This window comes from Pan troglodytes, chromosome 4, assembly GCF_028858775.2.
Source record: "Pan troglodytes isolate AG18354 chromosome 4, NHGRI_mPanTro3-v2.0_pri, whole genome shotgun sequence".
Lineage (NCBI taxonomy): Eukaryota > Metazoa > Chordata > Mammalia > Primates > Hominidae > Pan > Pan troglodytes.
Genome location: NC_072402.2, coordinates 175,080,070 through 175,102,533, shown reverse-complemented (window position 1 = coordinate 175,102,533; position 22,464 = coordinate 175,080,070). Strand labels below are relative to the sequence as shown.

The 22,464-nt window shown below is 58.9% G+C and overlaps 1 protein-coding gene and 1 long non-coding RNA gene across 12 annotated transcripts; one reads left to right on the top strand and one right to left on the bottom strand.

Annotated features, from left to right (window-relative positions):
- Positions 1 to 6: 6 nt before the first annotated feature.
- Positions 7 to 22,289, top strand: DBN1 (drebrin 1). Of its 9 annotated transcripts, none has more exons than XM_016954346.3 (15): positions 107 to 131; positions 10,726 to 10,781; positions 11,404 to 11,516; positions 11,751 to 11,825; positions 11,941 to 12,087; positions 12,236 to 12,313; positions 12,506 to 12,657; positions 12,733 to 12,796; positions 18,508 to 18,567; positions 18,656 to 18,779; positions 19,471 to 19,608; positions 19,943 to 20,113; positions 20,499 to 21,148; positions 21,449 to 21,551; positions 21,706 to 22,289. In XM_016954346.3, the coding sequence occupies exons 3-15, from the start codon at positions 11,451 to 11,453 to the stop codon at positions 21,774 to 21,776; spliced, it is 1,899 nt and encodes a 632-aa protein (XP_016809835.2). In that variant the 5' UTR covers positions 107 to 131; positions 10,726 to 10,781; positions 11,404 to 11,450; the 3' UTR covers positions 21,777 to 22,289. The 9 variants fall into 9 exon arrangements, with proteins under 9 accessions (XP_054540808.1, XP_016809835.2, XP_016809836.2 ...); XM_016954345.3 differs by lacking the exon at positions 107 to 131 and adding an exon at positions 5,909 to 6,189; XM_016954348.3 differs by lacking the exon at positions 107 to 131 and adding an exon at positions 6,697 to 6,865.
- Positions 2,543 to 4,897, bottom strand: LOC134810135 (uncharacterized). Of its 3 annotated transcripts, none has more exons than XR_010157426.1 (3): positions 4,830 to 4,897; positions 2,899 to 2,953; positions 2,543 to 2,629 (listed from the first exon to the last, which is right to left on the bottom strand). It is a non-coding gene; the product is annotated as an uncharacterized LOC134810135 (long non-coding RNA). The 3 variants fall into 3 exon arrangements; XR_010157428.1 differs by lacking the exon at positions 4,830 to 4,897 and adding an exon at positions 3,676 to 3,746; XR_010157427.1 differs by lacking the exon at positions 4,830 to 4,897 and adding an exon at positions 3,219 to 3,299.
- Positions 22,290 to 22,464: the final 175 nt, after the last annotated feature.

The window sequence follows — 22,464 nt, the reverse complement described above, 5'->3', positions numbered from 1 at the left end:
GGGCAGGAGGACAACAACCTCCAGGGAAGGGGCAAGGAAGCCTGGACAGGGCAAGAGCGTGTCAAGAAGCTGCCGACAATGTCAACCAGGCAGATAAGGCCGAGGAGTCCCTCGTGGCATTTCACAACAAGGTGACATTTGCCAGATCAGTTTAGCCGAGCTGGGGCGGCTGCCAGGGTTAAAGAGGAACAAGGCGGGAGGGTGGGGAGGGTGTGGAAGGAGAGAGTGCAGACAGCTCTTTTAAGAGGTTTGGCTGTGGTGGGCCAAGATGACCGCCAAGCTCAGCTGAGAGGCCAGGGTGTGGGTGGCGGGAGGGGCCTGGGAGGCATCTGCTGGAGGATGGTGGGAGAAGATGGGAGAAGTTGGGAGGGGGCTGTAAGGAGAGAGTGGGGTGAAGGGCAGGGGCAAATGCAGAACCGTGGAGCTGGAGCTAGCCTAGAGTGGGGCAGGAGCAGGTGCCAGGCACCTGCTTGAAACAGCCACCCTCACTCCGTAGGCCGGAAACGTGATGCAATCACATGTCATTTAATCATCATAACACCTTTGAGAACACATTATTATAGGCATGTTTCAGATGAGGGTACTGAGGCTCAGAGAGGAACAGTGACTTGTACAGAGTCACCCAGATGGAATGGCCTGGACTGCCGCTCCAAGGATCAAAGGCCAAAGTGTTCCCCGCTGACCCACCAGCACTGCCCAGGTCCTCTCATGCGTCCCCCATTACCTGGGCTCCCATCCAGACTTTGCCGCTCCACCAGCTGTGTGCCTCCGGGCAAGACACAACCCTTCTTTGAGCCTTGGTTTCCCCATCTGTCAAATAATAGCAGCTGGGCACAGTGGCTTACACCTGTAATCCCAGCACTTTGGAAGGCCGAGATGGGTGGATCACCTGAGGTCAGGAGTTCAAGACCAGCCTGGCCAACATGGTGAAACCTCGTCTCTACTAAAAATACAAAAATTAGCCAGGCGTGGTGGCGGGCGCCTGTAATCCCAGCTACTCAGGAGGCTGTGGCAGGAGAATTGCTTGAACCCAGGAGGTGGAGGTTGTGGTGCGCTGAGATTGCGCCGCTGCACTCCAGCCTGGGTGACAGAGTGAGACTCCGTCTCAAAAAAATAATAATAGCAACCACAAGCTGCAAAGATCACAGTGTTCCGAAGCTGGGGTGCAAGGCTGTGCGGGCGGAGGCCATGGGGACTGGGAAGTAAATGTCCTCGTGCCAGGCAGGAGAGGCCATTAGCACCCTTGGAGGGGGCAGAGCCCATGGCAGGGGGCTGAGTGGGTAACTGGAGAGGCAGCAGGCAAGGGAGGGGTTTTTCCCAGCTCAGAATGGCTTGAGCTCATTTGGATCAGCAGGGAGAGAGGCGGTGGAGGGCGAGGGACTGTTTTGCCAGAGTACAGAGGCAGGCACTCATGATTCTGCCACTGCCTCCTCAGTGCAGGGCCCCACATGGCCTTGGTACACACATAAGGTACACACACCATCCTCAGACTCTCCACGTGGCCCTGCCACAGGAAGGGAGCTGAGGCCCTGGGCTAAAGGGCTGGCCACAGGTCGCCCTTTGAACTTGAGACTGCCTAAATCCAAAGCTGACCCTGAGACTGGAAGAAGAACCCCTCCCAACGGAGGCCTTAAAGGAAGGAGGGGAGGGGACCAGGGTTCCGGGGGTCATGGTGGAACAAGAACAAGCTCGCTGACTGACAGCCTGGGGGAACTCAGGACACCAGCACCAGCCACTTGGGAGATTGTGCGGGGGGAGCCACTTCTGAGCCAGTGAGGACCCCAGGACCAGCCTGGGCCCTCCCGCTCAGGTTTTTGGAGTACTGGAAGATCAACTGAGATTTCACCCAAGTTTCTTGCCACTGACAAAATGACCACTACTTGGGTACGAGGCAGATTAGGTAGGCCTCTCAGCTGCAATTCAAGCTAGTGTAAGCAAAAACGGGGATAATTGAACTGAAAAAGTGAATGGCTTCAGACCTGGCTGGATCCAGGTACCCATGGCGGCTACCGGGACCCTCTCTCATGCTCTCCACCTCTCGGCTCTGCTGTCCTCAATGCTGGCTTCATTCTCAGAAGGCTCTCCCCACTATTGGCAAGGATGGCCCCCAGCGGCTCCAGGCCCATACCTGGCCAGCTCAGCAGCCCCAGCGGACAGAGGGAGCCTTTCTTTTCTTTTTTCTTTTATTATTTATTTATTTATTTATTTATTTTGAGATGGCGTCTCGCCCTGTGGCCCAGGCTGGAGTGCAGTGGTGTGATCTCAGCTCACTGCAACCTCCGCCTCCCGGATTCAAGCGTTTCTCCTGCCTCAGCCTCCTGAGTAGCTGGGACTACAGGCATGCGACACCACGCCCAGCTAATTTTTGTATTTTTAGTAGAGACAGGGTTTCATCATGTTGGCCAGGATGATCTTGAGCTCTTGACCTCGTGATCTGCTCGCCTCGGCCTCCCAAAGTGCTGGGATTGCAGGCGTGAGCCACCACGCCCGGCAAGGGAGGCTTTCTTAATGGCGCCAGCGAAAGTCCGAGGGCCAACGCCCATTGGACTAACTTGGGTCATGTGTCTGTCTCTGAAGTAGTCACTGGGTCTGACCCTTCCTGGCTTGGACGACATACTCTTGTTTAGAGCTGAAAGTGGAAAGTCTGCCAGAAAACGCGAGGCGGAGCAGGCCTGGCAGGGAGGTCCATGGCACTTCCTCCCCTCATGCCCAGGGCCCCGCCCCCGACTCCACTCCCAGACCTCAGAGCTGGAGCGTCTGCAACTTCTGACCAGACTCCAGCCCACCTCACCCCTGCATGCAGAAATAGGGGTGCTACAAGGGGAAGCGGGGAGGGTGTGTGGGGTACCGAAATGACCTGGGACAGACCTGGGTTCCCATTCAGACTTTGCCACTCACCAGCTGCGTGTCTCCGGGCAAGTCACTGACTCTCTCTGGGCCTCAGTTTTCCCATCTGTAAAATAATAATAACAATCAACACATTGACAGCACCTACTATGTCCTGGTCTCATTTTAAGCACTTCCTAGATACTTTTTGAAAATCCTCAAACTGACCCTAGGAGGTAGGTACCATCACTATCACCCCCATATTACAGTTGAAGATGAGTGATTCAAGATAGGTCAGGCACCAAGCTCAAGGTCACACCATTAGCAATAGACTCCTCAGGAGCAGAGCTAACGTGAATGAACGTGGCTGGCCCGGCGCCAGGGGCAGATACCTGGGAACAGCCATGAGCTTTGTGATGATCAAGGGGCAATCTGTGTGTGTGCTTGGTGGGATCTTGCAGAGGTTGGAAGAGGCCAGAGAAGACTCCACCAGCTCTTGCTGAAAAAGTCTTGCAGCCTCCCCTCAGCCCTAAAACCTTCCCGGAGAGGTGTGGGGGAGCACAGAACAGGAAGGTGGGGGTGGAGGGAGGAGGGTGGGGCTGTGAGGAGGGAGGGAGGGGGTTCTCCTTCTAAGCCTCCATCCAGTCCCATTTTATTCTCACAACAGGTTATCAAAAGGAAACTCAGAGAGGGGAAGTGTTTCAGCCAAGGTCACACAGCAAAGGCCCAGTTTCTGGATCTCAGTCCTCCCTTGTCTCATCTTTTCCACTCTGGGGATCCAGAAGTCATTGGCCCAGCCTCCCGCTGTGTGTAGGGGGAGCTCATGCTCTGGGGGTGGGAGAGACCGACCTGTCAGCGACTTGAAGGGTGATTGGTTTGGGGGTGGCAGACACGAAGTCCTGGTAGGAGGAACCCACCAGCCGCCCACCCACCAAGGCTGAGTGTGTGGGCTTCAGGGGCAACAGCAGCTGAAAGGAGGCAGGTTCTCAGAGGACAGTGACCAGTGGCCACCCACTCCCACCAGTCAGGGCAACTGAGAACTATGGGTCCACTGAGTTTGGCAAGTTAGGGGTTACTGGTGACCTTGGCCAGAGCAGTGCCAGAGAAAATGCGGGGAGGAGGAGACAGAGTACAGATGTCTGTCTGCATCCTATAGAAATGAGGGGATGAAGATAACCTGGAAGGGTGACGGGTGCAGAGACCAGGGGAGTGGGCTCTAGGGCATGCCAGCAGGGAACACCCTTGCTTCCCTGAAAATAGGGAAAACTGAGTGCAGGGTGTATGGGAACTCTCTATACTATCTTTGTAACTTTTCTGTAAATCTAACACTGTTCTAAAATAGAAAGTTTATTTAAAAATGTTGATGGCAAGAGGTGAGAGTGGGCGTGGCTGGAGAGTTTGTAGGTGGCTGGTGGGGAGGCAGGAATTTGAGGAAGGAAGAGCTTAGATGCATTTAGGGCTTCTGTTTTTTGGATGCAAAATTGAGTGTGCAGGAGGCTGGGGGGTGAGGGGAGCAGGGGGGGCGAGGAGCTGTGAGCTAGGACAAATCAAAGGAAGCTGGAAGAGGCTGAGGCCACAGATGCTCATGGCCAGCCATCTGCTGCCCCTCCCTGGCTGCAGGGTCTCCCTCCTCCCCAGAATCAGGCTCTTCATGCCTAAGGGTGGGGGATGGCTGAAGCTCTGTCCCTCCATGGCTCTCCCCACTTCCCTTCCCCACCGTGTGTCACCCACTCCCTTAGGGATCCCCATTGCAGGCCAACCACACCTACTGGCCAGTTGGTCTAGGGCACAGGGCCTGGCTGTGTCCCTGCCTGGGCCTCACTCTAGTGGTGGCCATGGAGAAATTGCCATGGCCAGTGGTCCCTAGACATAGTGGGCACTGACTTCCCAAGGCAGGGGCCTGTGAGTATTTTGAGTTTTAAGAGGGTTCTCCCAACTCCAAAGCGCCAGGAACACTGCCACATAGGCAGCCCTGCTCTCCTTCTCTTGGCATAGCCAATTACCCAACGCAGAACTCGGAGGCCTGGCTAGAACCACCTCCTCCTCCGCGGTGCGGTTGGGACCAGGTGAAGTTTGCTCAGGGAGGTCGAGGTTGGAGGCTTTGTAGTGGTGGAAAAGGCTTCTGAGCGCTGTGGACGGTTTCAGGGTCCCAACCCAGCAAGGAACGGAGTTCTGGAAGGCCCTGGCATGGTGTCCACTCCCTTGCAGGGGGGACTTTTCTAAGGCCCCCTCCCGTTCTGTGCTTAGAGCTTTAGGAGATAAAGGTGCCAAGAGGCTGGCCCTGAGCGTCCTTGGAGGAGCCCTGCCGTGGGAGTCTGGGGTTAGATGCTGCTTCCGGAACTCTACTTGGGACTCCTCTGGGAGGCGTGAGGCTTGGGAGAGAATGCAAAGGATCTCCTAGCTGGCCCCATCTGAGAGGGCACAGGCGTGGAGGGGAGGAGAGGCCTGGAATGGAGGGATAATGAGCTGGGTAGGGGCTGAGAATGGCCTGGAATAAGTGGTCATGGAGCCGAGATGGGGGGCTGTGGTTGGGAATTGGGAACTGGGATCAGGATGAGACTGGGATGGGTTGGACTGAAGATGTGCCGTGACACATGTTGGGGGGGACACGTGCTAAGCATGGGGCTGAAGCTGGGATGGGAAAGCAACTGGGGTGGATTTGAGGGTGGGATGCAGATGACAGTGGATATGATGGGATAGACTAGGCAAGGACCTCTCAGGGAAAGGAGACGGGCCAGGGGTGGGGTGGTGTGTGAGCTGGGTTGGGATGAAAATGGGTTTAACATGGGGTGGGACGCACCAGGAATGGAGATCAATGAAGCAATGGGTGGGGCGGAACCGGATTGGGACGGGGGAGGTGGGCGGGGGGAGGTGGGGACGGGACTGGGTTCGGGGCTGGAAGGAGGGCTAGCGCCGAGGTTACGGACGGGGCAGGTGAGGGTTCGGGACGTGGGTGGGGCTGGCCCTGGAGCGGCGCGCAGGGGTGGCGGGTGAGGGGCGCGGGGGCGCCCGGGGCAGGCCGGGAAGGGGGGGCGGGCCTCCCCCTGGGCCGGGCCGGGGCGGCGCTAGGACCGAGCGAGCGGAGGGAGCGAGCCGGGCGGAGCCAGCGCCCCCCGCCCCCCGCCGGCCGGCTCCCCTCCCCCGGCCGCTGGCTCGCTCGGCTCGCGACGCTGCAGAGGCTCCGAGGCGGCGGCGGCGACTCCCTCTTTCCCTCCCTCCTCCTCCGTCCGCCCGTCCGTCCGCGCGTCTGTCCGTTCGGCCCGGTCCGGCCCGAAGCATGGCCGGCGTCAGCTTCAGCGGCCACCGCCTGGAGCTGCTGGCGGCTTACGAGGAGGTGATCCGAGAGGAGAGCGCGGCCGACTGGTGAGCCCCCCGCCCCCGCCCCCGGCCCCTTTGTCCCCGCGCCGCCGCCGCGCCTTTGTTTCTCTCCCGCCCCGCCGCCCCGCCGCCCCGCCGCCCCGCCGCCGGGAAGGGAGGGGGACCCCGAAATGGTGCAGCGGGCCGGGAGGGCCGGGAGGGGCTGCCTTTGTGCGCGCCGGGGGAGGGGCCGGCGGGCCAGGCGGGGCACTGCCGGGCCCCGAGCGCCCGGAGGCCGCCCAAGGCGCGCGGTGGGAGCGGCGGCCGGACGCGGCCCGGAGGCGCGGGGTCCCGATGTGGGGCCCGGGGCCGCGTGGCCCTGCGGGAGCCCATCCCCCACCCTACCCCCCGGGCCCGGGGGACAGGTGTGCACGGGGCGGCCAAGGGCACCTTCGCCACCTTCGAGCGGGCGAGGTCCGGGCGGGGACGGGGCGGGGACCGAGCTAGCGGAGCCAGCGCAGCCTGCCCGGCTCAGCCCGGCCCGGCCACAGCACAAAGGAAAGCGAGGGCGGGGGAGGAGCGGAGCGGGCTGGGGGCCGGGCGCCCCGCCCACCGGGGGGCCTCTCGGAGTGGGCCGCCCTCCCCCCGAAACCTGGGCTGGAGTGAGGTGGAAGGATGTTTGCTGCCACATGGCGACCGCGAAGTGACTCCCTTACCGCCGCGGGTCGCGGAGGAGGCAGGGGTGAGCTCTCCTCCCCTACCTGAAGGGGACTGCGGGGACTAGGCAGTTGGGCTGGGGGGCACCGAGCTGCCTAAGGGGCCAGCTGAGGTCCCTGGGAGGAAGCCCTCTGGAGAACAAGTGTGGAGGGAGCCCCCAAAGACGGCTGAAGGGGTGAACAGATCCACCGGCCCCCAGCAAGGGGCACTCGGTCCCTGATGGGGGAGGAGCTGGGCCGCCCCTCACCCCGCCCCCCAGCTGTTGTCTCCCGCTGAGCTGGGGGAGGGGATGGACCACCTGCTCTGGGGCTGGCGGCCCAGGGTGGTGGAAAAAGGAAACCGAGGGGTTCCTCACAGCCCCATCCTGGAATCCTTTAACCCCCCCGTAATACTCTTCTCCTAGGGAAGGTGCCCATCTGGTTCCTAGGCCTCCTCTCCCTGCTGGCAGATGGGAACAGGTTCTTCTTGAGGAAACTGAGGCAAAGAGGAGGGCGGGTCTGAGGGACCCCGCTTGGGTTGGCCTCACCCGCACACTGGGAGGGCAGCCAGGTGGGGACTCTGACCTGGGGGCTTCTGGAGGAGAGGATGAGATGGCTGGGCATCCATGGCATGGTACTGCAGCACTGGCCAGCAGCCAGGCCTGGAGGGATGGACGCGAGAGACAAGCTCTCGTGTCCTGCAGGTCAGTCACAGGAGAGGCCGGCACAGGCTCAGCAGGCAGGCGGCCCACCCATTGTCCCAGCCCTGTCCCAGGGGGGCTGAGATCATGGGAGGAGCTCTGGGCAAGTGGCCGGCTTGGCCTGGTGAAGGAGCTGGCTTTGGGATAAGGCCCCGCCTGGGGAGAGGCACAGCTCACCCCAGAACACCTCCTTTGCCCTCCAGCCTGGAGGGGTGTTGTCTACCAACACCCCATTTTCTCCTAAAAGCAGAGCTCTGGTGGCCTATTGCCAAGGCCACACAACCCCTGTTGCCCCACATCCTGCTCAACAGAGGCCTGCCCCCACCCACCCCAGCAGCATCCGTGTGGCCAAAGCGAGTTATTCATCACTGGTGTGCGTCAGCCCCCATCTGGGTTGTGTGTGGGACACACACAGATGCACACATGTACCCTCGCACATGCACACATTCGTTCACTAAGGGCCCAGATAACATTTTGAAAAAGGGGTGTGAGGATCACTTTCTACACAAGAGAATATGAATACCCCAGGGCCCAGCATGGAACCAGGGGTGCAGTGAGGTCTGAAGACTCAGAGGCAGACCCTGCACATAGGTCCAGAGGGAGGGGTGTCTTGGGTAAATTGCTGTCTGCCCCCCGACCCTTACCTTGCCTCCAATGGGGAGGGGTGGTTGGGGGAGTTCACTCCTAGGTGGCAGGGCCTCTGAAGTGCACCACTACTCTGGCACAGGGAGCAGGGGACCCAGGAAATGAGGTTGTATGGTGGGAAGGGCCACTGTTGTCCTGGTTGTGATATGACTCACTGTGATCATACACAAGTTCCTGGTCCTCTTGGAAAGAAAAGGGATTGGGCCCAGCACTACCTCGGATACTGAAGGCCTTTCTAGCACCACCATCCTGAGAGTGATGGTCCTGCGGGGTCCACCTGCCCTCAGCCCCCCACTCCAGCTCACCCCCCACCCCAGCTCACCCCAGGGTCTCTGGAACTGCCACATTCCAGCTCCCACCTCACGCTAGTTCAGTTTATCTGGCTAGATGGCTTTTGAGTTGGTGTCAATATCACACATACTTCTGGTATGCGGTGTGCTGGACCCCAGGACCCAGAGAGCAGGATGTGCTGATGGACTGAGTCAGCGTTCCTGCCTTCACCAGGCTTACAGTTGGGGGCAGTGTCTGTCTCCAGGAGTTGGAGCTGGTGAGATGTGTAGATGCCTGGTCGCCTACCCCATCCTGATTCCCTGTGGTTTCGCCAGCTTCCACCTGGTGCACCACCAGGCTCGGGGTGCCTCTGATGTGGTTGAGAAGCACTGGTCTTTGTATTCCTGCTGGGATGTGGTGGGTGCTCTGGGAGGGGCAGCTCAGGAGAGGCTGCTGGGGGCCAGCACTGGGCTCTGAAGAACGGAAGCATTCCACTGGGAATAAGCGTGGGGTAGAGGAGCAGGTCTTGCCTTCCATGTGAAGAGAACTACATAGGCAGAGGCTTCAGGGTGAGCCCTGTCCAGAACCCTGCTTGGGTCAGGGAGCTGTCCAGTGTGTCCCAAGTGTGTGGTGTGGACAGGGTGGTCCAATGGAAAGGCAGTCTGGAGGGTTTGAACTGGGGTATGGTTTCTGCTGGGGGAGAGCTGCGGCTGGAGCAGGAAGAGGTGGCCGGAGGTGGGGAGCCAGGGGCTGAGGATGGAAGGCGCCCCGGGGAGCCTGGGCAGGCCAAGACAGGTCCTCTCAGAGGGAGGCTTGATGTCTACAGCAGTCTCTAGGAACTAGGGTCCCTGGGCTCTGCATTAGTTTCTCATCAGTGCATGGAGAGAGACAGAGCCTGCTTCTCCCAGGGCCCTTTGTTCCCGTGGTGGGTTAGGGCAGCAGGACAGGTGGTGGGCCAGCTGTGCTGGAAGCATCTGTCAGGGCCAGGCTGGGGCTGGGGGTAACAGTTGGACCAGGAGCTCCCAGCCCCACAGCCCACCTGTGTTCCTTCCTGGAGGTAGGAAGCCGGGAATCCAGGAAGGGGAGGGGCTGAGGCCATTTGGTCCTGGCCACAACCTCCTGAGATGTCCCCTCCATCCCTCCCGCCTTCATTTCCTTTGTCCCTTCACTTCTGTCCTTTCTCTTCTTCCTCCTCTCCTGGTTTCTCCCTCTGCTTCTCCCCTCCTCTTTCTCTTCCCCCTTGCCCTCCCTTTCTGCCTCCCCTCCTCACAGCCCCAGCCTCCTGCCTTGGCACCTGGGGAATAGGAGTTTGGAGAAGGGGTTGAGAGCCCTTTCAAACTTCAGGGACAAGGCCCTTCCTCCTAGGCCCCGGCTCTCCTGCCTCCCAGAGGGTCCTCAGCCTGGGCCTGCATGGGGTGATGGAGGAGGCATCTCTGCCTTCCCTTCTGTGCAATGGTTGCTCTGTCACCGCAGCCTATCAAAAGGAGCCAGGGCACACAAAGCTAGGGAGGAGGAGGAAGGAGGAAGGCCACCAGGTCAGCTTTCTGTTAGAGCTCAGACAGAAGGAAAGGCCAGCAGTCTCAGGAAGCCTCAGCCAGGACTGAGGCAGCCTAGGGGCTGGAAGGCCTGGAGCTCAGGCATGGCCACCCTGGGGCCAGAGTCTGGGCGAGAGTGACTGCAGTGACCTCATCCCCATTTCAGAGAGGCGGAGATTGAGGCTGAGGGCGGGTCCCCAGGGTCCTTTGTGTTCAAGGAGAATGCAGTTGGGGTGGGCCAGTCGTGTGCCAATTGCAGGGTTGCCATGGTTACTGGGGGATGCCCAGAGCTGTTGGGAGCACCAGGTTCTCTCTTCTCCTCCTCCCTCCCCGGGGGAGGGGCAGCGGGGACCAAGGCACGTGCCAGGTAAGTTCCTGGCACTAGCCAATGGGGGATGAGGATCCTGGTAGCCAGGGAACGGTAACCAAGGAACCGTCGCCTTGGAATCTCCATCACACACCCGCTCCACTGGGTTGTAGGCTGCCAGGGCCAGGGCCGGGATGCTGCGCACTGAGCTCGACCAGCCAGCAATTTCTCCCCTCACTGCCTGCGCCCCCCTGACCCAGGCCTCCAGCAGCACCCTGCTGGGGCTCCCGCCTGAACCGATGCCTAGCCCTGTTGTCATGGCTACAGCAGGAGCCCTCCCCGTTCCTGTCCTACCCCCTCCATGTCCCTCTCCCTCCCCAGAGCCGTCCCCACCCAGAATTGGCGGCCTGGGCCCTGACAGTTTGACAGCCACCCCTCCCTCTCCCCAGGGCTCTGTACACATATGAAGATGGCTCCGATGACCTCAAGCTTGCAGCATCAGGAGGTAGGAATTCCAGCCATTCCCTCGCCTTCTTCTCCACCCCCTCCTCCTGGTTGTTTTCTTCCCCACCCACCTGGCTGTAGGCCACCTCCCTGCCTGCACCCTGCAGCCCCACACTTGTCTGGATCTGGCGGGTGTCCTTCCTCCAGTCATCCCTGTGTCCCCAGGGTGGGGAGGAATCTCAGAGCCTTGTTGAATGTTGGACTTCTGAGGCTGAGCCTCCAACAGGGAAAGTGACTTATCTGAAGCCACACAGCTGGGACGCTTTGGGGGAAGGGCCCTATTCACCGCCTTCCCCAGAGCCAGAAGGCTTGATTGTGCCTCTGGGCACTGGCACCTGGTGAGACATGATGATGTGTGAAGAATGAGACCTGAGAGTGAAGAACAAACACTTCCTCAGTCCTACCCCAAATCGGGCCCTGCAGGAGTCACAGGCAAAGCTACATCCCTGTGCGCCACCACCCCCACACATACCAACACAAAACTGGGACCCACGGACCCCAGAGGCCAGAAGACCCCTGGGGGTGCCTGTGGAGGCCTGGAGGAGTCTTTGCTTTGAGTTCCAGGCTCTTTTTGGGAAGGGTTTAGGAGGCAGAGAGACCTGACACTCTCCTGATTACCCTAGAAGGGGGCTTGCAGGAGCTTTCGGGACACTTTGAGAACCAGAAGGTGATGTACGGCTTCTGCAGTGTCAAGGACTCCCAAGCTGCTCTGCCAAAATACGTGCTCATCAACTGGGTATGCGGCCGGGGCTGGGGAAGGGGGCTGAGGGCCCAGAGCTGCTCATCAACTGGGTATGCGGCCGGGGCTGGGGAAGGAAACTGAAGGCCCAGAGCAGTCGCCCTCCCCGTCGGCCCTCTGACACCCGTGGAGAGGGAACCCCACCCTCTTCCCACCCCGGGGAAGATGCACCCTATCATGTAGGGCCCCCCTTGTCCTTTCCTGACCCCCTCGTTGCTGGGTACTTTGCAGGTGGGCGAAGATGTGCCTGATGCCCGCAAGTGCGCTTGTGCCAGCCACGTGGCTAAGGTGGCCGAGTTCTTCCAGGTGTGTGTCAGGGGCCAGCGCTCTTGGGGGTGGGGACAGCCACCAGGGTCCGTGTGCTGGGGTGGTGATGGCGGGAGGATGGTGCCGCCTGAGCACTGCCATCTTCTTGTGGAAGGGCGTCGACGTGATCGTGAACGCCAGCAGCGTGGAAGACATAGACGCGGGTGCCATCGGGCAGCGGCTCTCTAACGGGCTGGCGCGACTCTCCAGCCCTGTGCTGCACCGACTGCGGCTGCGAGAGGATGAGAACGCAGAGCCCGTGGTTAGTGTGTGTTTGGCACCCGTGGGCTCTGCCTGCGTGGCCTGGTGCCCGAGTCTGGCCTGCCCGGTCCCTCTTAGCTCTCACCCTTTAGGTGTCGGGGGCTCCTGGGGCATTCAGCCTGCTTATGCTGGGTCCTTCGACACTGCAGGGCACCACCTACCAGAAGACGGATGCAGCTGTGGAAATGAAGCGGATTAACCGAGAGCAGTTCTGGGAGCAGGCCAAGGTATGGAACCCTGAGCCCGGCCTGGCTGAGCCGCCCCTCATGGACCCCATGGGGCAGGTCTGAGTCCCTCACTGCAGTGGCATGGCCCATGCCACGTGCCCCGCCCCCAGCGCTGGGTTAGGGAGGGGCTGGAGGGGCAGGGTCCAGGCGCCTAGGCTCGGGGCCTACCCTTGTTCGCACCGGGGCTTGCAGAAGGAAGAAGAGCTGCGGAAGGAGGAGGAGCGGAAGAAGGCCCTGGATGAGAGGCTCAGGTTCGAGCAGGAGCGGATGGAGCAGGAGCGGCAGGAGCAAGAGGAGCGCGAGCGGCGCTACCGGGAGCGGGAGCAGCAGATCGAGGAGCACAGGTGAGCCTGCCCGCCCGGAGCGCTCCAGGGGCCCCCGGGCGCACCCTGACGGGTGCTGGCTGCTTATCGTTCCAGGAGGAAACAGCAGACTTTAGAAGCGGAAGAGGCCAAGAGGCGGTTGAAGGAGCAGTCTATCTTTGTAAGTTCTTTGCCAAGGCTCCCGGTCTCTGGGTCAGGGAAGTGAGAATGGTCCCTGTGTTCCTGGGCCTTGTGGGGAGATCAGTGGCTCAAGGACAGTGGTGGCTGTTCTGGGGAGCTGCATGGGCACAGGGTGCCATGGAGCATGAGGCCTGGCACCTCATCACGTGGGGCTCTGGCCTCTGGCCGTGGAAAAAGACTACTTTGGAGAAGCTTGTGCTCTAGATTGGAAGAGAAACTCCATCTAGACCCAGACCCTCACTGACCAGGCTCCCCCTCCCCTCCCCTGGGGGCTCTTGGCGATTAGACACTGTTCTGCACTCTGAGGGGCCACAGCAGTGAGGCAGGCGGCATGGGTGAGCCTGGGCCAGTGCTGAGCATCTGTAGGCAGTGTGCAGCATCTCCCTGGGAGCAGCCCCTTTGTTCCAGGGGTACTGTCTGAATCTCCACACATTGGGAATGGCCCGTAGGTCCTGTGGATTGGTCCCTGAGAATCACAGCAGAGTCACATCTCCATGCTTTGAATTTAGTATTTTGGAAATAGCTAATGTCATTCAGGACTGAGCATGGCTCAGTTCAGGAAGGGAGGTGGGTTGATACTCATCTGGATTGGGACTGTGATGGGCAGATGCAGGGCTGTGGGGACTCAAACGGGCTCCGGAGTCACCCACAGGAGGCTGAGAGAGAGGAGGCAAGACAGTCCTGCAGGCAGCAGCATTAAGTCACTCCAGTCACATCTGCCCTTGGATGGGGTGGGGATGATGTGTGGCTGGTAAGCTCCAGCCTCAGTCATTCATTCAACACACACCTGCCACCTGCCACATACAGAACATGGTGGAGAACGAGCTGGGTAAGATCTTTTTTTCATAAGTTGATTCATGTATTCTTTTTTTTTTTTTTTGAGATGGAGTCTCGCTCTGTCGCCCAGGGTAGAATGCAATGGCGTGATCTTGGCTCACTGCAACCTCCATCTCCCAGGTTCAAGCGATTCTCCCGCCTCAGCCTCCTGAGTAGCTGGGATTACAGGCGCACACCATCATGCCTAGCTAATTTTTGTGTTTTTGTAGAGACTGGGTTTCACCATGTTGGCCAGGATGGTCTTGAACTCCTGACCTCGGTTGATCTGCCCGCCTCGGCCTCCCAAAGTGCTGGGATTATAGACGTGAGCCACCGCGCCCAGCCACATGTATGTAACTGTGGCAAAATACATAAAATGTACCATTTCAGTCATTTTAAAATCTGCATTTCATTAAGCGGCATTAAATTCATTCACATTGTAGGATAACCACCACCACCGTCCATTAAACACAAATTCTGCCCTTCCCCACTCTCCAGCTCCTGGCAACCACCATTCCACTTTCTGTCTCTATGAAGTTGACTACTCTGGAGACCGCCACGGTGTTTGTCCTTTTGCGTGTGGCTTATTTCACTTAGCATGATGTCCTTAAGATTCATCCATGTTGTAGCATGCGTCAGAATTTCCTTCTTTTTGAAGGCTGAATCATATTCCATTGTATGGATATACCACATTTTATTTATCCTTTCAGAGTGAGGTTTTTTTAAATTTTTTTATTTTTTTAATTTTTTTGAGATGGAATCTCGCTCTGTCGCCCAGGCCGGAGTGCAGTGGCGCGATCTCAGCTCACTGCCAGCTCCGCCTCCCAGGTTCACGCCATTCTCCTGCCTCAGCCTCCAAGTAGCTGGGACTACAGGTGCCCGCCACCACGCCCGGCTAATTTTTTGTATTTTTAGTAGAGACGGGGTTTCACCATGTTAGCCAGGGTGGTCTCGATCTCCTGACCTCGTGATCTGCCCACCTCGGCCACCCAAAGTGCTGGGATTACAGGCGTGAGCCACTGCACCCGGCCTGCCTCCCAGGTTTAAGTGATTTTCCTGCCTCAGCCTCCCAAGTAGCTGGGATTACAGGCGCCCACCACCACGCCTGGCTAATTTTTGTATTTTTAGTAGAGATGGGGTTTCACCATGTTGGCCAAGCTGATCTTGAACTCCTGACCTCAGGTGATCCACCCGCCGGCCTCACAAAGTGCCGGGATTACAGGCATGAGCCACCACACCCAGCAGATAAAGTTTATTATTTATTTATTTATTTATTTATTTATTTATTTATTTATTTATTGTATTTTTAGTAGAGATGGGGTTTCACCATGTTGGCCAGGATGGTCTCGATCTCTTGACCTCATGATCTGCCCTCCTCAGCCTCCCAAAGTGCTGGAATTACAGGCGTGAGCCACCTCGCCCAGCCAAGTTTATTTATTTATTTATTTTTATTTTTCTGAGACAGAGTCTTGCTCTGTCGCCCAGGCTGGAGTGCAATGGCACAATCTCAGCTCACTGCAACCTGTGCCTCCTGGGTTCAAGCGATTCTCTTGCCTCAGCCTCCTGAGTAGCTGGGATTACAGGCGTGCACCACCATGCCCAGCTAATTTTTGTATTTTTAGTAGAGACAGGGTTTCACCGTGTTGGTCAGGCTGGTCTCGAACTCCTGACCTCGTGATCCACCTGTCTCAGCCTCCCAAAGTCCTGGAATTACAGGCGTGAGCCACCGCACCCTGCCTGATAAAGTTTATTTATTTATTTTATTTTTATTTATTTATCTTTTTTTGAGATGAAGTCTCACTCTTGTCCCCCAGGCTAGAGTGCAATGGCGCCATCTCAGCTCACTGCAACCTCTGCCTCCTGGGTTCAAGCGATTCTCCTGCCTCAGCCTTCCAAGTAGCTGGGATTACAGGTGCACGGCTCCATGCCCGGCTAATGTTTGTATTTTTAGTAGAGACGGGGTTTCACCATGTTGGCCAGGCTGGTCTCAAACTCCTGACCTCAGGTGATCCTCCCACCTCGGCCTCCCAAAGTGCACTGCACCCAGCCCTGATAAAGTTTATTTTTTTGCTAACATTTCAAACATACACACATGCAGGTAGACAGAATAGTGTTGTGAACCCCCTGAGCTGATTTATTTTCACCAGTTATCAACATTTCAGGTAAAGTCTGAAGGAGCTTACCATTATTTTATAGTCCCATCTGGCCCTTCAAGTGTAGTTCACGTGAGAGTGACAGTGGACATTCTAGCAGGTCAGTGTGGTACCCTTTCAATTTCAGGTCCTCTAAGGAAGGGAATATGCGAGAGACTTTGGGATTTAGCACCGTGAAATGCTTTCTCTTGGCTTAAGGAGCTGTTGCTTTCTCTCCCCTGTTACGAATTGTGTTCCATATCTGAGTTCCCTTTTTGCCTGGCCTGCAGGGGAGCTCCCGTGTATCTGAAAATGCTTTAGGCACAGCAGTGGCTTTGACCCATGTGGTTAGTGCGTTGATCTCTCTCCTCCCTCTGGGCCTTACTTGTTTCAGTGTTCACATGGTTGGTAGTTTATTAAAGCCTTTGTGGAGGGCTGGGCGCAGTGGCTCATGCCTGTAATCCCAGCACTTTGGGAGGCCAAGGCAGGCGGATCATGAGGTCAGGAGATCGAGACCATCCTGGCTAACATGGTGAAACCCCGTCTCTACTAAAAAATACAAGAAATTAGCCGAGCGTGGTGGCGGGCGCCTGTAGTCCCAACTACTCGGGAGGCTGAGGCAGGAGAATGGCGTGAACCCGGGAGGCGGAGCTTGCAGTGAGCCGAGATCTCGCCACTGCACTCCAGCCTGAGTGAAAGACTCCATCTCAGATTAAAAAAAAAAAAGCCTTTGTGGTAGTTGCCTCTGGTCCTTTCTTTGAACAAGGCAGAGGAACCAACTGAGATTACAGCAGGCAGTGGGCAGAGCAGCAAAGGCTGGTGGGACACAGGCTCATGGGAAGGTGAAGAGCCTAGGCTGACTGGAACCCCGTGGGCTGAGGAGTGGGGGAGATTTGATTGGGAAAGGAGAGCAAGGGCAGAGGAGGAGTTTAGACTTCATTCTGGGGGTCACAAAGTTATCACTGAGGTGATAGCCCTCCTGAGGTGGGATACTACGAAGGGCCCTTCTCCCAGTGCTCCTGACATAAGCTAAAATTTTAGATTATAGGCTCAAAAACAGAGCGGCCCTGGGACTTCACCACCTTAGCAGCCCCTCCTGCCCAAGCTGCCACCTGAGCAGCAGGGGACACCGACTAAGAAGCCTTTGGTGTGTGAGTGCAGTTGAGCAAACATGCGCCCGCCTTGTGCTGGCCACCCACCGGGAGACCCCGGTCCTCATCCTGCGTTGCTCACAGCGGAGGGGGGAGGTGCCTCCGGAAACAGGAACTTAGGATGTGGTGTCATCGTGGTGGAAGCCAGGAGCACCCTGTGGGGACCCAGAGGAGGAAATGACCTGAACAAGCCCGGGACCTCTTCCCCAGGAAGCAGTGGCCACGCTGCAGCTGGAAACCAGAGGGCCTGGCCCCCCGGTGGGGAGCAGGCATTTGGGAGGGAGGCCAGTCTCCCATGCTGAGGCATGGAGGTGGGAACGGGTGTGCCTGTTCTGGGAACTGACTGCGTCGTGCTGAGGACTTGATGTCTACATCTCACAGTATGTGGGCGCCTTGGGGTGGGGGCCGGCAGGGGGTGGTGTTGGAGAGGTGACGGCTAGGTCAGGCAGGGGTGGGGGACGTAGGCCAAGCGCGGGCACTGCCCACCCAAAACAATGTGTGCAGTGGGCAGGTGAAGCCAGTAGGCGATGGTGGGGCCGGGGGTGAGCGGGTGGCACACGCCTGTCTTAAGGGGGCTGCGGCGAGGCCCCGGTGATGGCTGCTCCAGGCTTGCAGGTGATGTCGCCAGGGCTCTGGCACCTCAAGAGAAACTGGGACCCTGATTTCAGTATGAAAGTTCCTGGTTTTTAAGTGGTGGCAACTAATGAACATGGTTTAAAAATATCATACCAGCAAAACAAAAGCCATCTGTGGGTCATATTTAGCCAGTGCTTGCTGCGGCTCATGGGAACCCCTGAGGGATTTTAAGCTCAGGAAAATCATGGTCTGATCCGCATTTTGGAAAGGTCCTTTCAGGGCCTATGGAGAACAAATAAGGCAGGTAGCAGTGAGGAAGGCTGGACCATGATGCCACGGTCCAGGCAGCAACATTGGGAGCATGGCGGCCCCGGCACTAGGGTAGGAGGTCCGAGAAGTTATCTGCAAAACAAGGAGCACTTCTGGAGGGTCCTAGGCACCTGCTTAGATATGGGGATGAGCAAGTGAGTGAGTGAGCCTGGTGCCCAGAGGCCTGGCAGGTCAGAGATGAGGTGGCTGAGGGCCCTGAGGGAAGAGAGGGTCTGTGTGACTCGGTTTGACGGGGCAGAGGTACCACCTCTGAAACCCTTCCTGCCAGATTGCAAAAGAAGCATGGGGGCTGTAAGAAGGCCAGAAGGCCGGGCACTGGTGGCTCATGACTGTAATCCATCCCAACACTTTGGGAGGCCAAGGCAGGAGGATCCCTTCAGCCCAGAAGTTTGAGACCAGCCTGGGCAACATAGGGAGACCCCATCTCTACCAAAAAATTAAAATTAGCCGGGCATGGTGGTGCACACCTGTAGTCCCAGCTACTCGGGAGGCTGAGGTGGGAGGATTGCTTGAGCCCAGGAGGCAGAGGCTGCAGTGAGCCGTGATTGTACCACTGCTCCCCAGCCTGGGTGGTAGGGCGAGAACCTGTCTTAAAAACAAAATCAATAAATAAAATACAGTAAAAAAGAAGGTCAAAAGCCCCTGTGGGGGGTAGGTGCACCAGACACTGTCCCTTTGGTTTCTAGGGTGACCATCGGGATGAGGAGGAAGAGACCCACATGAAGAAGTCAGAGTCGGAGGTGGAGGTGAGAGCTGGGGGCACCAGCCAGGTGAGGCGGACAGGGGTATCTCAGCTTGCCTGGCCCAGCCCCAACCTTTTCCTTGTGCCCTCAGGAGGCAGCGGCTATTATTGCCCAGAGGCCTGACAACCCAAGGGAGTTCTTCAAGCAGCAGGAAAGAGTCGCATCGGCCTCTGCGGGCAGCTGTGATGTACCCTCGCCCTTCAACCATCGACCAGGTAGTCCTAGGCCCCACCCCCCGTCCGGCCCCACTCCTCAGGTTGCGGCCCTGAGCCTCTCTGGGACTCTCTCGGAAGGGAGGCCTTGCCCAAGCAACCCTTGGAGAAGGCGAGACCCTTCATCCAGCGTGCATCCGCCCACCACTTCCCAGGTGGCAGGACCCCAAGAAGGGCCAGGGATGGTGGTGAAGTCGCTTGTGGCTGAACAGTGGGGAGTGCTAGGGCCTGTGGGGCAGCTCTGGCATGGGCTGAGGCACAGCGCTGGCCACGGGGAGCAGCTCGGCTGGGGTGAATTAGGTCTGGCCTGGAAGGCCGGAATGCATGCGGGCTGGGCTCTTGCCCCGGGCCTGAGGGAGCCTCCCGGAGCTTGCACCCAGGTGTCCCCGTTCCGCTTCTCAGTGTGCTGCTTCCGCCTCCCCTGAAGCTCTTCCCTGCCCTGTCTGCTGGTCTGAGTGTGCTTGCCCCATGCTGGGGTCCCGCCACAGGCCGTCCCTGCTGTACTGCTCCCAGGCTGGCTGTGTGTCTGGGGCTGGTGTGAGGCTGCGGCTGGCTTGGCTGATTGTGCCCCTGGCTGAAGGCAGCTTGGACATCCAGGGCCAGGCCCTGGGGGCGGGAGAGGCCTCGGGCAGGGGTGGGGGAGACTGACCCTCTCTTGTCCTCTGTCTCTTTCTCTGTCTGTCTCTCTCGGCAGGTCGTCCGTACTGCCCTTTCATAAAGGCATCGGACAGTGGGCCTTCCTCCTCCTCCTCTTCCTCCTCCTCCCCTCCACGGACTCCCTTTCCCTATATCACCTGTCACCGCACCCCAAACCTCTCTTCCTCCCTCCCATGTAGGTAGCAGCCCCAGGCCTCGGCGGGGGTGGTAAGGAGGGCCCCGCTTCCCAGCAGCCCCCCGCCCTCACTCCCCCAGTCTGACCGCTGATCTCTGGTGTTTGTCCCCAGGGCAGGCACTGCCTGCCTCTTGCCCCTGGCCTTATGGGGCACTGGCCTCCAGGGGCCTAGCTTACAGGGTCTGGAGCTGTAGTCTGGCCCCTGGGGGGGCTGGAGAGCTCCCAGCCCCCACCCAGATTCCAGAGAGGAGGTGCTGGCCAGGCCCCAAGGTGGACAATCCTGTCTCACCCGGCTCCCCCGCCCTCACTGACCCACCTGGGGTTTGTTCCACAGGCAGCCACCTGGACAGCCACCGGAGGATGGCGCCCACTCCCATCCCCACGCGGAGCCCGTCTGACTCCAGCACCGCCTCCACCCCTGTCGCTGAGCAGATAGAGCGGGCCCTGGATGAGGTCACATCCTCGCAGCCTCCACCACTGCCACCGCCACCCCCACCAGCCCAAGGTGAGAGAGGGATGCTACCTGCATCAGGCCTCCCATCATCAGTCCCTGGCTGGGAGCCCCAGGTTGCCATGGTAACCGTTCTCCAGGGATCTGGGCCACCCATCACCAAGACTGCACTGCCCTGGAGGCGGCTGTGTGGGGAGGAGCCCTGGTGTACAGTCAGACCTGCCCTCTCTAAAGCTTAGCACCCACCCTCTCAAGTGGGAATCGGGCCTTGGCCTTCCTCCCGGAGCTGCCAAGGGGCTTAAAGTCACTGGGGTCACTGGGTAAGGGTGGGACACCTGCATGGAAGTCCCTGGCTCCCTCACTCCTTAGTGGGTGGGCAGGGTCTCCATCCTCCCCGAGGGGAGCCGGTTACATATCTCCTCTGCCTGTGCTGTGACAGAGACCCAGGAGCCCAGCCCCATCCTAGACAGTGAGGAGACCAGAGCAGCAGCCCCTCAGGCCTGGGCCGGCCCCATGGAGGAGCCCCCTCAGGCACAGGCGCCTCCCCGGGGGCCAGGCAGCGCTGCAGAGGACTTGATGTTCATGGAGTCTGAAGAGCAGGCTGTCCTGGCTGCTCCCGTGGAGCCTGCCACAGCTGATGCCACGGAGGTCCACGATGCAGCTGACGCCATTGAAACTGACACTGCCACTGCTGACACCACTGTTGCCAACAACGTACCCCCCACCGCCACCAGCCTCATTGACCTATGGCCTGGCAACGGGGAAGGGGCCTCCACACTCCAGGGTGAGCCCAGGGCCCCCACGCCACCCTCGGGTACTGAGGTCACCCTGGCAGAGGTGCCCCTGCTGGATGAGGTGGCTCCGGAGCCACTGCTGCCAGCAGGCGAAGGCTGTGCCACCCTTCTCAACTTTGATGAGCTGCCTGAGCCGCCAGCCACCTTCTGTGACCCAGAGGAAGTGGAAGGGGAGCCCCTGGCTGCCCCCCAGACCCCAACTCTGCCCTCAGCCCTTGAGGAGCTGGAGCAAGAGCAGGAGCCGGAGCCCCACCTGCTAACCAATGGCGAGACCACCCAGAAGGAGGGGACCCAGGTGCGGCAGGGACTGCCTGGTGGGAGGGATGGGAGGGAGTGGGGGCTGAGCAGGGTGCTGGCCCTGCATTCCTCATGCTTGCACCAGTACCCCCTTCTCTCTGACCCACATTATTTGAGGGGAAGTCCATCCCACCCTCCCTCCCTGGGCCGGCTCTGCTTTTGTTCCCAAGGCAGGCATCCTTGTTACCTTGGCAACCACTGATGGAATCATTGGTTGCTGGGGAAACGGGCTCAGGCTTGATAGGTCAGCCCCAGTCCTGCTGGGTGGGGCCAAGTGACCTGATGCTTTCCCCTGCAGGCCAGTGAGGGGTACTTCAGTCAATCACAGGAGGAGGAGTTTGCCCAATCGGAAGAGCTCTGTGCCAAGGCTCCGCCTCCTGTGTTCTACAACAAGCCTCCAGGTAGTACTGGGCTGGATGATGGGGAGGAATTTGGGTGCGGGGGCTGGATTTGAGTGTGGGTAGCCACCCCACCACTACCCACCGCTCACAGAGGCTGGGGACACAAGCACGGGTCTGCTAGGTCCCTAACTCCTCTCCCTTTCTAACGCCACAGAAATCGACATCACATGCTGGGATGCAGACCCAGTTCCAGAAGAGGAGGAGGGCTTCGAGGGTGGTGATTAGCGGTGGCGCCAGCCCTAGGCTACCCTTGCCAAGGCCGCCCACCTGCATCGGCCTCTGGCCAGACGGCCCGCCGTGCCTGCATTCGCAGCAGCTCCGCCTGGCACCCACTCCGGATTCCGGCCCTGGCTGGGGACTTGGCCGCTTCCCTACCCACAGGGCCTGACTTTTACAGCTTTTCTCTTTTTTTAAAAAGTTGATAGGAGACTTGTACAGTTGACTGGTTTTCCTCTCGTTGGTAGTTGAGACGCTGTTGCAAATTCCACCCCTCCTTCCCTGGTCCAGATTGTAGCTCTTAGTCCTCCCTGCTCAGCTGGCCGGGTTGGAGGCCTCACCCTGCTTGGGGCCTGGCGTGGGGGGAGCTCTGGTGGGAAAATGTCCCCCACCTCTTTTCCTAGTTTTATGTTTCTTGGAAAAATATCACTTTGTATTCTCTGTCCAGGGCTTCAGATATTTTGCACGAATTTTAAAACATGGCAATAAATGGCTCGTGGGCTCTGGCTCCCTGGGACCCCCTCCCCGCCCTTCTTTTGACCCCTTCCTGTCTGGCCCAAAGGAAGTAGCAGGCCCAGCTGGGGCCCCTCGGCTACCCCCCGTCTCCTGCCGGGCAGGTCCCAGGCTGGAGGCCCTAGGCGCGGTTCAGGTCAGGGCTATGGATGGGGCCCAGGGGCTTTGGTGGCCCCTCCCCAAC